At 44.9% G+C, this 11,665-nt stretch overlaps 2 protein-coding genes across 15 annotated transcripts in view; one reads left to right on the forward strand and one right to left on the reverse strand.

Annotated features, from left to right (window-relative positions):
• The window catches only part of FTO (FTO alpha-ketoglutarate dependent dioxygenase), a 613,541-nt gene extending 609,580 nt beyond the window's left edge, over positions 1 to 3,961 (reverse strand). For 3 of the 8 annotated variants that reach the window (XM_068260512.1, XM_068260516.1, XM_068260517.1), the window contains exon 1: positions 3,745 to 3,959. In XM_068260512.1, coding sequence (XP_068116613.1) covers positions 3,745 to 3,807 — 63 coding nt within the window. In that variant the 5' untranslated portion in view covers positions 3,808 to 3,959. Of the gene's footprint in view, positions 1 to 3,744 lie in introns of all 8 variants that reach the window. The other 5 variants (XM_068260518.1, XM_068260515.1, XM_068260511.1 and 2 more) reach the window with 4 other exon arrangements.
• Positions 3,930 to 11,665, forward strand: part of RPGRIP1L (RPGRIP1 like) — a 308,845-nt gene continuing 301,109 nt past the window's right edge. For 5 of the 7 annotated variants that reach the window (XM_068260504.1, XM_068260506.1, XM_068260510.1 and 2 more), the window contains exons 1-2: positions 3,931 to 4,065; positions 10,077 to 10,225. The gene's annotated coding sequence lies outside the window, so the exon portion shown is untranslated. Of the gene's footprint in view, positions 4,066 to 10,076; positions 10,226 to 11,665 lie in introns of all 7 variants that reach the window. The other 2 variants (XM_068260505.1, XM_068260508.1) reach the window with 2 other exon arrangements.

Below are 11,665 nucleotides of genomic sequence, written 5' to 3' on the forward strand. Positions count from 1 at the left end.
CGCTGAAAGCTGGCGGTAAGCTGTCGGAAGGCATGCAGAAACACTTCAGCCGGCAGAGTCCCTCCGTGCACTGCTCTCTCTGGGAGGTCTGTCCCATTCACTTGTATGTAATCCGCAAAATCAGAGGAAGCGGTATTTCCCGTCCACATACCGCTTCCTCTAAACTTTATGAATGGCCATTTTGTTACTTTTTTCTAGATAAATCTAGAAAAACACTGGAGAAGGCGGAAATTTCTCGCTCTGCTGGGGGATTGTAGATTTTCATGCGGGAACAGCTTTTATGAATGCCCACTTTGCTAAATGGACGGGAAAATCCGCTGTTTTGTGCAGAAAACTTGCGGTAACCTTTTATGAATAGAGCCCATTGTCATTTGCAATCGCTCTGAAGTTCTGGGCAGCTCAGGATGCTGTCATCATCCCACCAATTGCTTGTTGCAGCTGAGCTGCAGCCAGATAGCCCTGGATTTCCTGCATGCATGTTGTTACATAATACTGCATGTATTTCTGAGGGCCCGTTTCCACTCTCGCGGAAACGGCCGCGAATCCGCAGAGTTTCCCCGCAGGCAAATCGCGCGGGGAAACTCTGCCATAGGGGACAACGGCGCCGCCGGCCGAATCGCTTGCAGTAGCGATTCGGCCGGAAACCCCCACAGAATTCGCGGCGGAGGCTGCGATTCCCATAGCCGTGCATGGCACGGCTGATGGGAATCGCCTGCGATCCCGCCCACCCGCTCAGTGCCGGCGTGCGTCTACGAGACGCACGCCGCACTAGTGGAAACGAGCCCTTATGGGAGTCCTTTGCATTCACAGCCAGCTAGCAAATGGTAATCAAGCCAGCTCAGGATTGAGTGATTACCATTCAGCTGTGTGGAGATATGCATACCTGCATCCATTGGCTGATGCCAGCATAAAAGTATGCCTCCCATTTCATACCCCGCCTGTCATAGTAGTTAGCAGGCTGATCTGCTGGGCACCTTGTTACTCTGTATAGTAGTTCTATGTGGCCTTATTACTTGTGCTTTAGCTAGTTCTTGATAAATATATACGCAGACTTGCTAATATATATTTATCCGTTAGTTAAGCCGTTTGTTATTTTTCTTACTATTGTGTATTGCCTAGTTCCATGCTTGATGGACGTTCGCTGCATCCACGGTGGGTCAGTGAAGTCCATTGTCCAGATAGCTTGGATTCTGCCATCACCACGTTGGTGACTGGTCGTGTTCATGCTATGCTAGTTTCTGGGAATGGAACTATAGGCTGCAGTTGCTATTAGTTACGTTCTATCCTGTAGTCTTGCCTGGGTGGATGCTTGCTGGTGACTGTTAGCCTGCTTGCTCTGCTTCTGTGGATGTGACTGTGAGCTACTGTTTCTACTAGTTACGCTCCAATCTATATTCCTGTCTTTTACTTGTCTGAATCCTTGCTATCGCTAAGGCAGCACAGTGCGAACTAAGGCAGCGCAACGCTGCACCACACCGCCATTGTTTTATTTGTAGCGATAAGGGAAACCCAGAGCTGCAGTTGCTCTGGGCTGCCTGTGCAACATCTTCCCTTATCCAGCTCTTAGCCTTGTTGAGCTGGGTTGTCAGAAAGTATGACCCCCCCCCCCCCAGCATCCCAGCATTACACATTTGGCCCACAGGCCATAGCTGTAGTGCCGCATGAAAGGGCCAGCAGCAGTAACAGGCACTGATTAGAAGCTGCTACTGTGCTAAATACACTTGATATATGGATTATTTTACTTGAGAAATGTTGGTATAATGTCACAGGCATAGCAAAAATTTCACTATTTTGGCCCCCCAGCACTGTCAAAAACATTTGTGGCCCTTGACTGAAACAGTTTGGCCACTCCCACTATAAGTAAAACCCACAATTGCTATTTATTTTGTTTGCTTACATTGCTAGTGATATTTGATTTTTAAATAAGTGTTTTTTTGCTATTGTGCACAAATAAAGATTTTTTTTTTGCTATAGTGCATTCTTTTTCACCTTGAAATGTGAATATACTAAAAATATTTGTAATAGTAAAAATGGGGAAGAAGAGGTTAATTGGGATAACTTGTTGTTTTATTGTATAGAGTGTGGTCTCAGAAGTGGGCATGGCTAAACAGTATTTTTTTCCCTACTATTATGCACCCTCATTATATGTCACCATTGCACATAGCTCCCTTTTAGTTGCCCTCATGAAAGTGTCCATTAATTCTCTATAGTGTCTCTTATAGTGCCTTTATATATACCACCATTATAGTGGTCCTGGTGCAGTGTACCTCTTAAAGTGGTCTTGGTGCTATGCCTCTCTTATGGTGTCTAGATGTCAGTTTCAATGCATAGTGACAATTTGGCATTTGTGATTGGGAAGAATCGTGTTGCATCTCACTAATGGAACATTACAATCCTGTTTACATTAGTTTAGACAGGACCGAGCATTTTACGAGGTAAATTGGAATCACATTACAAAATGCTGCTAGTGGAAAATAGCACCAAGTTGAAGGCTGGTTACAGCTTTACACCTAGTGTTAGTAGTTGGAAGCACTTTACTGGCTGGCAATAGAACCTTAGGTGAGAGGGATTTGAATGTTTCCTACAATACCAGTTGCATGTCACTCCTGCTTGACTCTTTGGCTGCAGTAGTGGCTGAATCACGCACCTGAAACAAGCATGCAGCTAATCCAGTCTGACTGCAGTCAGAGCACCTGATCTGCATGCTTGTTGAGGGGCTGTGGCTAAAAGTATTAAAGACACAGGATCAGCAGGAGAGTCAGGCAACTTGTATTATTTTAAAAGGAAATAACTATACCCTTCTCAGTTTAGGTTCCCTTTAAAAATCACGTCTCTCAAGTGGAATCCCACACAGCATTACATTAGCAAGAGCTTTCCAAATTGCCAAGAGGTCAGAAAAGTGCTGCTAGTGGGTTCCAGACCTTACTGTCCCTTATACCTGGGACCAGCTGGGAATGATTTTGCAGTACTTTGCTAGTGATCTGCAAAGCGCTACATCAGTGGTACCCTAATTTTTAGGGGAAAACAAGAGTTTGCTTTCTTAAAACAAAGAATTTGCGATAATTCAGGTTAGAGTGAGCTTGAGATGTCTCCCAGTGCATCACTGCTGAATATATGCAAATTAACCATTGTTGCCCTTAGAAGCTAAACACACCTTCAGAACCTCTGGAATGCAATGATGTGTCAATTTATTAATTTGTGCAGAGCCATAATAATCCAACATGCATACAGACTGTTTCGGATTGTTTGATACTCATCAGTGCTTATTAGGGGTGGATTAACTCGCAGCAAGCAACTTTTTGGGAGTGATTGTTTCAGTGGCTGCAGAGCCATCACTCCAGGAATCACAGTGAAGTAGTAATTTAGGAAATTTCAGGGACTTTGCAATTTCCTCCAAAACCCTTCAAGTGGATCCCTAGTCTAGTCTTACATCCCTATCATAGTGTTGCCTTTCAGAGAACCAATTTACAAGTATCTGTTTGAGACGTGCAACGAAACCAGCGTGCCTGCATGAGACATACATTCCACAAAAACAAGCCATCTACATACAGACTGTTCTTTGGTCCAGTTCTGAACCTGTCAACTTAGCACTGCTAATCGAAATTGCTATACGAAGAATCTAAAACAGAAAACTAAAAAAAAAAGTTTTAGGTAGGGTAGAACTTTCAACCTGCTTGTTGGACACATGTACAGTAAATAAGAACAGCTTGGTATTTATTGCTGGTGGTACCATGCTAGAAATACCTTAGCCTCCTTCTCCCTGTCCCCCTTTGAATTCCGTTTCATCCTGTACTTGCCGTCACACATGTCTGTCGCGCTGGCCGAGTGGAATTCTGGTAGTTGTAGTTTTAATTATTGTCTTCCCAACTACAGTAAAAGAACGCCTTCTCGGGGAAAAACTTACAGTCCCAAAATGCAAAGCGAGGATCAATACTAGAAGGATGCAATTTGCCAGCGAAAAGAGGAAATGACGGTATGCTTGTAGCAACCATTGCTAGGCTGTTGGAGACGGACGCCGGAGGGAGGAGGCTTGGAGGATGCGGTTCACAACATACGTCTAAACATGTAAGTTATGTTTTGGTGTTTGGCTGTAATGGTGGCTTGGATGCAGAGGACAGTTGTTAGAAGCCTGCTGTCATCTGCCACATTTGTTGTCTTCATGTTAATTATAGTCTGCTTTTTTTAATTAAAGTAAACTTGCCACTTTTCCATAGTGATTAATAATGTTAAATGCATATACAGCAGAGTGCATACTTCAGATGGTTCCTACAGGTAACAATGCCACAGTCTCCTATTGTACCATTTTTAGTTAGCATTTTGTGTATTTATGGTCAATGCACTGGATTGCAGTGATTTTTGTTTTTTTACAGGCACTGCGCTTGTTATGCGCTGCAGAGATTTAAGGACTGTAGCTTTAAGGCCTGGAACCCACTACAAAGCGCTATTGCTAATCGCAATCACTAGCGTTTTGTATGAGCGGTGTGTAAGCGATGTGACAATCCATCGCAGGAAGTACGGCTGCAGAGATTTCAAGAGACACTGAAGCGAGAATAAATCTTGCTTCAGTGTTTATATTCAGCAGGGGCATGTGTGCCCCTGCTAAAACGCCGCTATCACGTGGCTGAACGGTGGTCCCCTCACCCCCAAATCCCCCCCTGCAAAATCAACGACCAAATTGGTCGTAGATTTTGCTGCTCTGGAGGCAGGGCTAACGGCTGCAGCCCTGCCTCTCAGCGGCGCATCCCAGCCTCTCCCCCGCCCCTCTCAGCGAAGGAAGACTGAGAGGGGCGGGGAGAGGCGGAGATACACGCTGACCGACGCACGTGAGGCAGGGCTGCGGCCATTAGCCCTGCCTGAATGCGGAAGCGCTGCCCAGGCACCAAGGAGGGGAGGTAAGGGACCCCCGTTTAGCCGCGGGATATCGGCGTTTTAGCAGGGGCACACATGCCCCTGCTGAATATAAGCACTGAAGCGAGATTTATCCTCCTCCTCCTCCTCCTCCTCCTCCTCCTCCTCCTCCATCCCTCCATCCCTCCATCTCATGCAGTAGGGAATTGCAGATTTTCAAAACAGCTTATATACCATAGCTGGGATTTGAACCCAGAACCTAGTGTGTAGTAGGTATCTGTCTTACCCTCTAGACCATGACCCACACTGCATGGTAGTAGGTATCTGTCTTACCCACTAGTAAGGCTGAGGCTGGAGAGGCTGCAGCCTCAGGGCGCAGTGTAGGAGGGGGTGCACAATTCATTCAGCTGTCATTCCCAATTGTGTTTGAAGCAGAAAGAAATAAGAAAAGGTGATACATGGCAGCGACAGCAAGCCAGATAAGTAGAGATTAAGGTGTTGGGGGTGGGGGGGGGGCCCTGGGGCACCTCTTAGTGTAATAGCAATCAGTGTGTGACAGCTGGGGTGGGAGGGATGGGGGGGCGTACTTTGCTGTCTCAGCCTTGGGTGCTGAAGGACCTTGTCCCACCTCTGACCACACTACATGCTAAAGCCTGGCCCTGAGTGTGGTTGATGGTCTAGAGCAGTGGTCCTCAAACTAAGGCCCGCGGGCCGAATGTGGCCCCCTAAGGCTTTCTTACCGGCCCCCCACACAGAAAATGTATTGCTTATAAATGCAGTCAGCTACATCTTTAAATATTGGTGGTCCACATATGGAATAGCAGTGCAGCACCCCCCATCCACATGGAAGCCAGAAAGCAGAAATTTTGCTGGTTTCCAATCAAATTCCACATCAGGTGACACTGCTGTCCAATTGGCTTGCAGATTGTCACCTGGGTATGCTTCACTGTCTGGTCCGCAAAGACTTCTACATCATTTTATGTTTACTCTGGCCCACCAGCGGTCTGAAGTATGTTGACCCGGCCCTCAACCCAAAATGTTTGGGGACCCCTGGTCTAGAGGGTAAGACAGATACCTACTACACACTAGGTCCTGGGTTCAAATCCCAGCTATGGTATATAAGCATGCTTTTCAAAAAGTACAAATCCTTAATCATGCTACTTTTTCTATCGAATTGATCATAATGGAAGTATGGTTTATGCTACCGCCAGCTTTAGCATGTAGTGTGGGTCATGGTCTAGAGGGTAAGACAGATACCTACTACACACTAGGTCCTGGGTTCAAATCTCAGCTATGGTATATAAGCATGCTTTTCAAAAAGTACAAATCCTTAATCATGCTACTTTTTCTATCGAATTGATCATAATGGAAGTATGGTTTATGCTACCGCCAGCTTTAGCATGTAGTGTGGGTCATGGTCTAGAGGGTAAGACAGATACCTACTACACACTAGGTCCTGGGTTCAAATCCCAGCTATGGTATATAAGCATGCTTTTCAAAAAGTACAAATCCTTAATCATGCTACTTTTTCTATCGAATTGATCATAATGGAAGTATGGTTTATGCTACTGCCAGCTTTAGCATGTAGTGTGGATCATGGTCTAGAGGGTAAGACAGATACCTACTACACACTAGGTCCTGGGTTCAAATCCCAGCTATGGTATATAAGCATGCTTTTCAAAAAGTACAAATCCTTAATCATGCTACTTTTTCTATCGAATTGATCATAATGGAAGTATGGTTTATGCTACCGCCAGCTTTAGCATGTAGTGTGGGTCATGGTCTAGAGGGTAAGACAGATACCTACTACACACTAGGTTCTGGGTTCAAATCCCTGCTATGGTATATAAGCTGTTTTGAAAATCTGCAATTCCCTACTGCATGAGATGGATGGATGGATGGATGGAGGAGGAGGAGGAGGAGGAGGAGGAATTATAAAATTACCGCGGAATTCCGTTTGAGAGGTATAGGAATTCCGATTTGACTACCGGAATCGGAATTAACTTAATTCCGGCCGGAATCACGGAATTTATAATTCCGCGGAATTTTCCGAGCATCCCTACTCACTTGTGACCATATTGTGAACCTAACTTTCTCCCTGGGATATACTGATTTTTTTACTAACATTAATCCCCTGATTACCCACTGCAGAGCACAGATAGATTAAAATGTAATGGGACCGTTTTGTGTTTTTTTTTTTGTTTGTTTTTTGGTACGGTGAAGTGGAGAAAGGTCAGAAAAGCTGGCTGATGTACCCCTCAACACCCATTAGGCCCCAGCCACCTGCCTTGGTTGCATGGTGGATGGGCCTGCTCTGCTGCAGAGCCTACGTTAGGCACAGCAGGTGGCAGTTGTGATATGTGCACACAGCAGCTGTGTCCACGCCATGCTTGTTACAACTGCCTTTTAGATATATAGATAATAAATATGGCTTCCATGCCCCTGCTCCACTCTCATATACAGTATAAACATATGAATAGCGAGGAGAACGCCAGTGCATACCACTAAGGCCTGGAACCCACTGAAATCAGCAAACGCAAAACGCAACCGCTAGCGTTTTGTCTGAGCGGTTTGCAAGCGGATTCATGCGCGTTTTTGGTCGTGTTTTGCAACATTGTATTTTTTTGCCCAGCGGGTGCGTAGCGTTTTGCGTTTTTATCCTGATTGGTCCTGTTAATTAATTTTAATTTTGTTACAGTGTGCTGAACCGCAAAACGCTAGCAAAACCGCTCAGTTTAGGTTTTGCTGAGCGTTTCTGCTAGCGTTTCAATACTTTACATTGAAGCGCTAACGCTCCCAAAATGCTGCAGGTCCTGCGTTTGCGTTTCTGGGAAACGCAAACGCTCCTGTGGAAGTTGCCCCATCCATTAACATTAGCCCAGCGTTTTGGCAAACTGCTAGCGTATCGCAGTGCTGCCAAAACGCTGCCAAAAGCGCTCCTGTGGGTTCCAGCCCTAAGGCTGCATCTGAAATGATCAGCAGCTCAGTGTGCAGCACCTAAATAGATTTTCTGCACACTTTGCATTCAATTCAGATGCAAATCATATGCAAATCTGCTACTACTTATCATGCAAACAGGAAACTCAGGAGGAGGGGCTGGGAGCAGCTAACCTGACAGTTACATAGTTACAAAGTTAAGGAAAGGTGGGGGAAAAGACTGTGCATCCCTAAACACATGCTGCAATTGAATGGTTAATCGCACAGGCATACACCGCCTCTGCCAGACTGAAAAATGCATGCCCTGCATCCAAGACAAGTGCTAAAATTTATTATTATTATTATTAACACCTTTCCTTAAATTTGTAACTATGTAACTGTCAGGTTAGCTGCTCCCAGCCCCTCCTCCTGAGTTTCCTGTTTGCATGATAAGTAGTAGCAGATTTGCATATGATTTGCATCTGAATTGAATGCGAAGTGTGCAGAAAATCTATTTAGGTGCTGCACATTGAGCTGGTGGTCATTTCAGATGCAGCCTTAGTGGTATGCGCTGGCGTTCTCCTCGCTGTTCAACCAAATGTAAGTTACACATTTTTTTTGCTTAGCTGCTCCCAAGGTTTTACATTTAGGTTAGGAGCACTTGCCCGGAGGTTTGCCTCACCGTGGCGCAAGTGTCTAGTATAATATACTTTGCATGCAAACCATATTGGAAGCTAAAGTTCCTCCTAGTTTAATAAATGTTAGCACTTGTCTTGGATGCAGGACATGCATTTTTCAGTCTGGCAGAGGCGGTGTATGCCTGTGCGATTAACCATTCAATTACAACATGTGTTTAGGGATGCGCCGCCTTTTCCCCCACCTTTCCTAAATATATGCAGTGTTCTCCCCAGAATATTTTTCCAGCCGGGTGGCATGAAGAAGTAGCCGGGTGGGTCACACTGGGTGTGGAATCACACTGGGGGGGGGGGGGGGGCGCTAGGTAGTACTGAATGGGTGGGGGCGGCCAAGGATAAACACACACACACACACACACTATATATGCACACACTATACACGCAAACACAAAATATATGCGCACACACACGCAATATAGGCACACACCACACACTATACACACACCATACACACAATATACACACACACACTTTAAGAGGACCAATCATCTGTAATGAAGATACTCTGCTATGAATATCAGCAGGAGGCTGCTGAATAAAGTGCTCTGAAGTTTAGACTGCAATAACCACAAGTATTTTTCCAAGTTTAGATAAAATTACAGCTAAACTGCTTTATTAGTTTCTAGAAATAAGGTCAGTAATGCCACCTTTTTATAATCTATCAGCAGAAATCTGCTGCGACATTACAGCTCTCCTCTCCACATCTGTTTAATCACTAGTTAGTGAGGACAGTACGAGTGTGTGTGTGAAGCTAACTCTGCATATAAAAGGCATTTATCACAGCAGCGCACAGCCCCCCTCCCCCGTTATGACAAGAGACTTGCAGGTCGGAATGAATAGAGCCAGGCGTCCCGTGGTGCAAGTTTATCTGTCCTGTGTGTAACTTAACAGCTTTCCCCGCCCTTCTACACTAGGAAGGGAGCTGGGGAAGAGGGCAGCCGGAGATGACGTCCCTGAATGACAGCGAGCTGGCTGCACAGACACAGCCGCTGCTGTTATAATGATTCAAGAGGAAGTAATTCTGCTACAAACGGCAGCCGGGCGGGAGGGCAGGGTCAGGTGGGCGCTCCGCCCAGTTGAAAGGCTCTGGGGAGAACACTGTATATGAATAGGTTCTCTAATGTGCATGCACCTTTTTGTTTATAGAGTTGTGTGGAACATGGGTAAACAAGTGTGTTTGTAGCTTTACACTGCACATAGCTTTTCTACAGCTCAGAATGTCAGTCTAAAGTACCAGCCATCTAACAAGGTCATCATAGGCAATGCTATCTAAATCAGTTACCCTTTCCCACATACAGATATCTGCCACCATGTGTTTTGGTTTCTTTTGTTTTTAGTGGAAATATGACTTGCACATCAGATCAGCAATGTAGCTGTGAATGTATCTGGATCAACAGGGATATACAGTATGAGGGAGCAGGCTGGTGTTGTACTTTGTTCTCTGGTTGAACTCGATGGACGTATGTCTTTTTTCAGCCCAAGTAACTATGTAACCCCTTTTAAACTTAGCATGCAACATGTACTGCTTGGCTTCCGATAGAATGAAACAGTTCTGAAAACACTATTCCATTACTCACACAGCTTTCATATTTGACATATTTGATGTTGCTGTTCCAGAGAAATTTCCTTTGATAAAGTCAGCCTCAGTAACAGTGCATGCACAGAAGCTGTCGGCGATCATCATGGAGGAGCTAGCCGTGCACTGGAGGAGAGTGGAACTGCATTGAGGGACCACACATACTTCTAGGAGCTGGAAGAATCCCTAGGTAAGTAAAGCATAATATGTTACTGTCACCTCGGATGTCCTTTAAGGCTCTACTTTGCTGCAATCACTTCCTGTTCTGGCCTTCACTGAAAACTGAAGTGACACAAATCAGAGCCTAAGTCCTCTCTCACATGGCAAGCTGCACCGCATGTCAGGTGCTCCTGTGCACTGATCTCTGGGCATATGCTAGCGATCTGTACTGGCAGAGCCCCCCTCCTTGTGGAAACTCATCTGTGTGCAGCTACGGCATACATATAATTTATATATTTACTGTTGTAGAAGAATTCTCTCAGTCTACATCTTCTTTACTGAGTAGTCCCCGAGAATGGGGCATACATTATTATTATTATTCATTTATAAAGTGCCAACATATTCCGTGGCACTGTACAAAGTAGGAAAACAAACAAGGGATGCATAATGATACAGACAATAATATACATCATATGCATATCAGTACAACTGATTAAGGGCGAATCCTGAGCCCGATACGCGTCAGTTGTTTCTGTGGCTTTTTCATGTCTTTTGTATGTGGTTTTCCAATAAAGAGTTCCAGCTTTTATCAATCTACTGAGTGTGCGGATCCTCCTTCGTCTACTGCTATTCCTGGTTTGGCATACCTGATCCTGCACCGGTGGATGGATTTTATGGGGGTTTAAGAGCGTTTTTGGCTTTCTACCTACACGATATACATCATATATGGACTCTGGTACAAAATACAGAACTGATTACAATAGCAGATGTAACCTGGTGAATAAAATGTATAACAGAGTGCCAGCTAATAAATGAATAACATTCCAAGACACAAAAGGGTGAGTGAGCCCTTCCCTTGTGAGATTACAATCTAAAGAAATAGGGTGGAAACGAGGTGGGGAAGTATACAGTATATATACAGGCATTGTATGATTAGGTTATTTAGTAAGGAGTAAAACTAAACGCGAGGTTGAAGGGTGCATGGCCTAAGATAGAGCATATGCTTGTCGGAAAAGGTGAGTTTTGAGGGCACGATTTCAAAGGTGGGAGAGTGGCGGATGAGCTATGGAAGGGCATTCCAGAGGAGGAGTGAGGCACGTGAGAAGTCTTGTACATGTGAATGTGAGGAGGTAATTGTAGAAGAGGATAAAAGAAGCTCATGTGCAAATCTGAGATTGTGGTTGGGTTGGTATCTGGAAACTAGTGGGGAGATGTACAAGGGAGAGAGATTGTGGAGAGCTTTGTAGGTTAGGGTTAAGAGTTTGAACTGTATTCTCTGGTTAATTGGTAGCCAATGAAGAGCTTGACAGAGAGAAGCCGCAGAGGAAGACCGAGAAGACAGATGACTGAGACGAACAACAGAGTTCAGTACAGAATGGAGGGGTGCCAGTTGGTTAGTTGGAAGTCCACCAAGCAATATATTGCAATAGTCCAGACGAGATATAATAAGAGCATGTAATAACATTTTAGT

The sequence above is a fragment of the Hyperolius riggenbachi genome, chromosome 11 (genome assembly GCF_040937935.1).
Source record: "Hyperolius riggenbachi isolate aHypRig1 chromosome 11, aHypRig1.pri, whole genome shotgun sequence".
Classification (NCBI taxonomy): Eukaryota; Metazoa; Chordata; class Amphibia; order Anura; family Hyperoliidae; genus Hyperolius; species Hyperolius riggenbachi.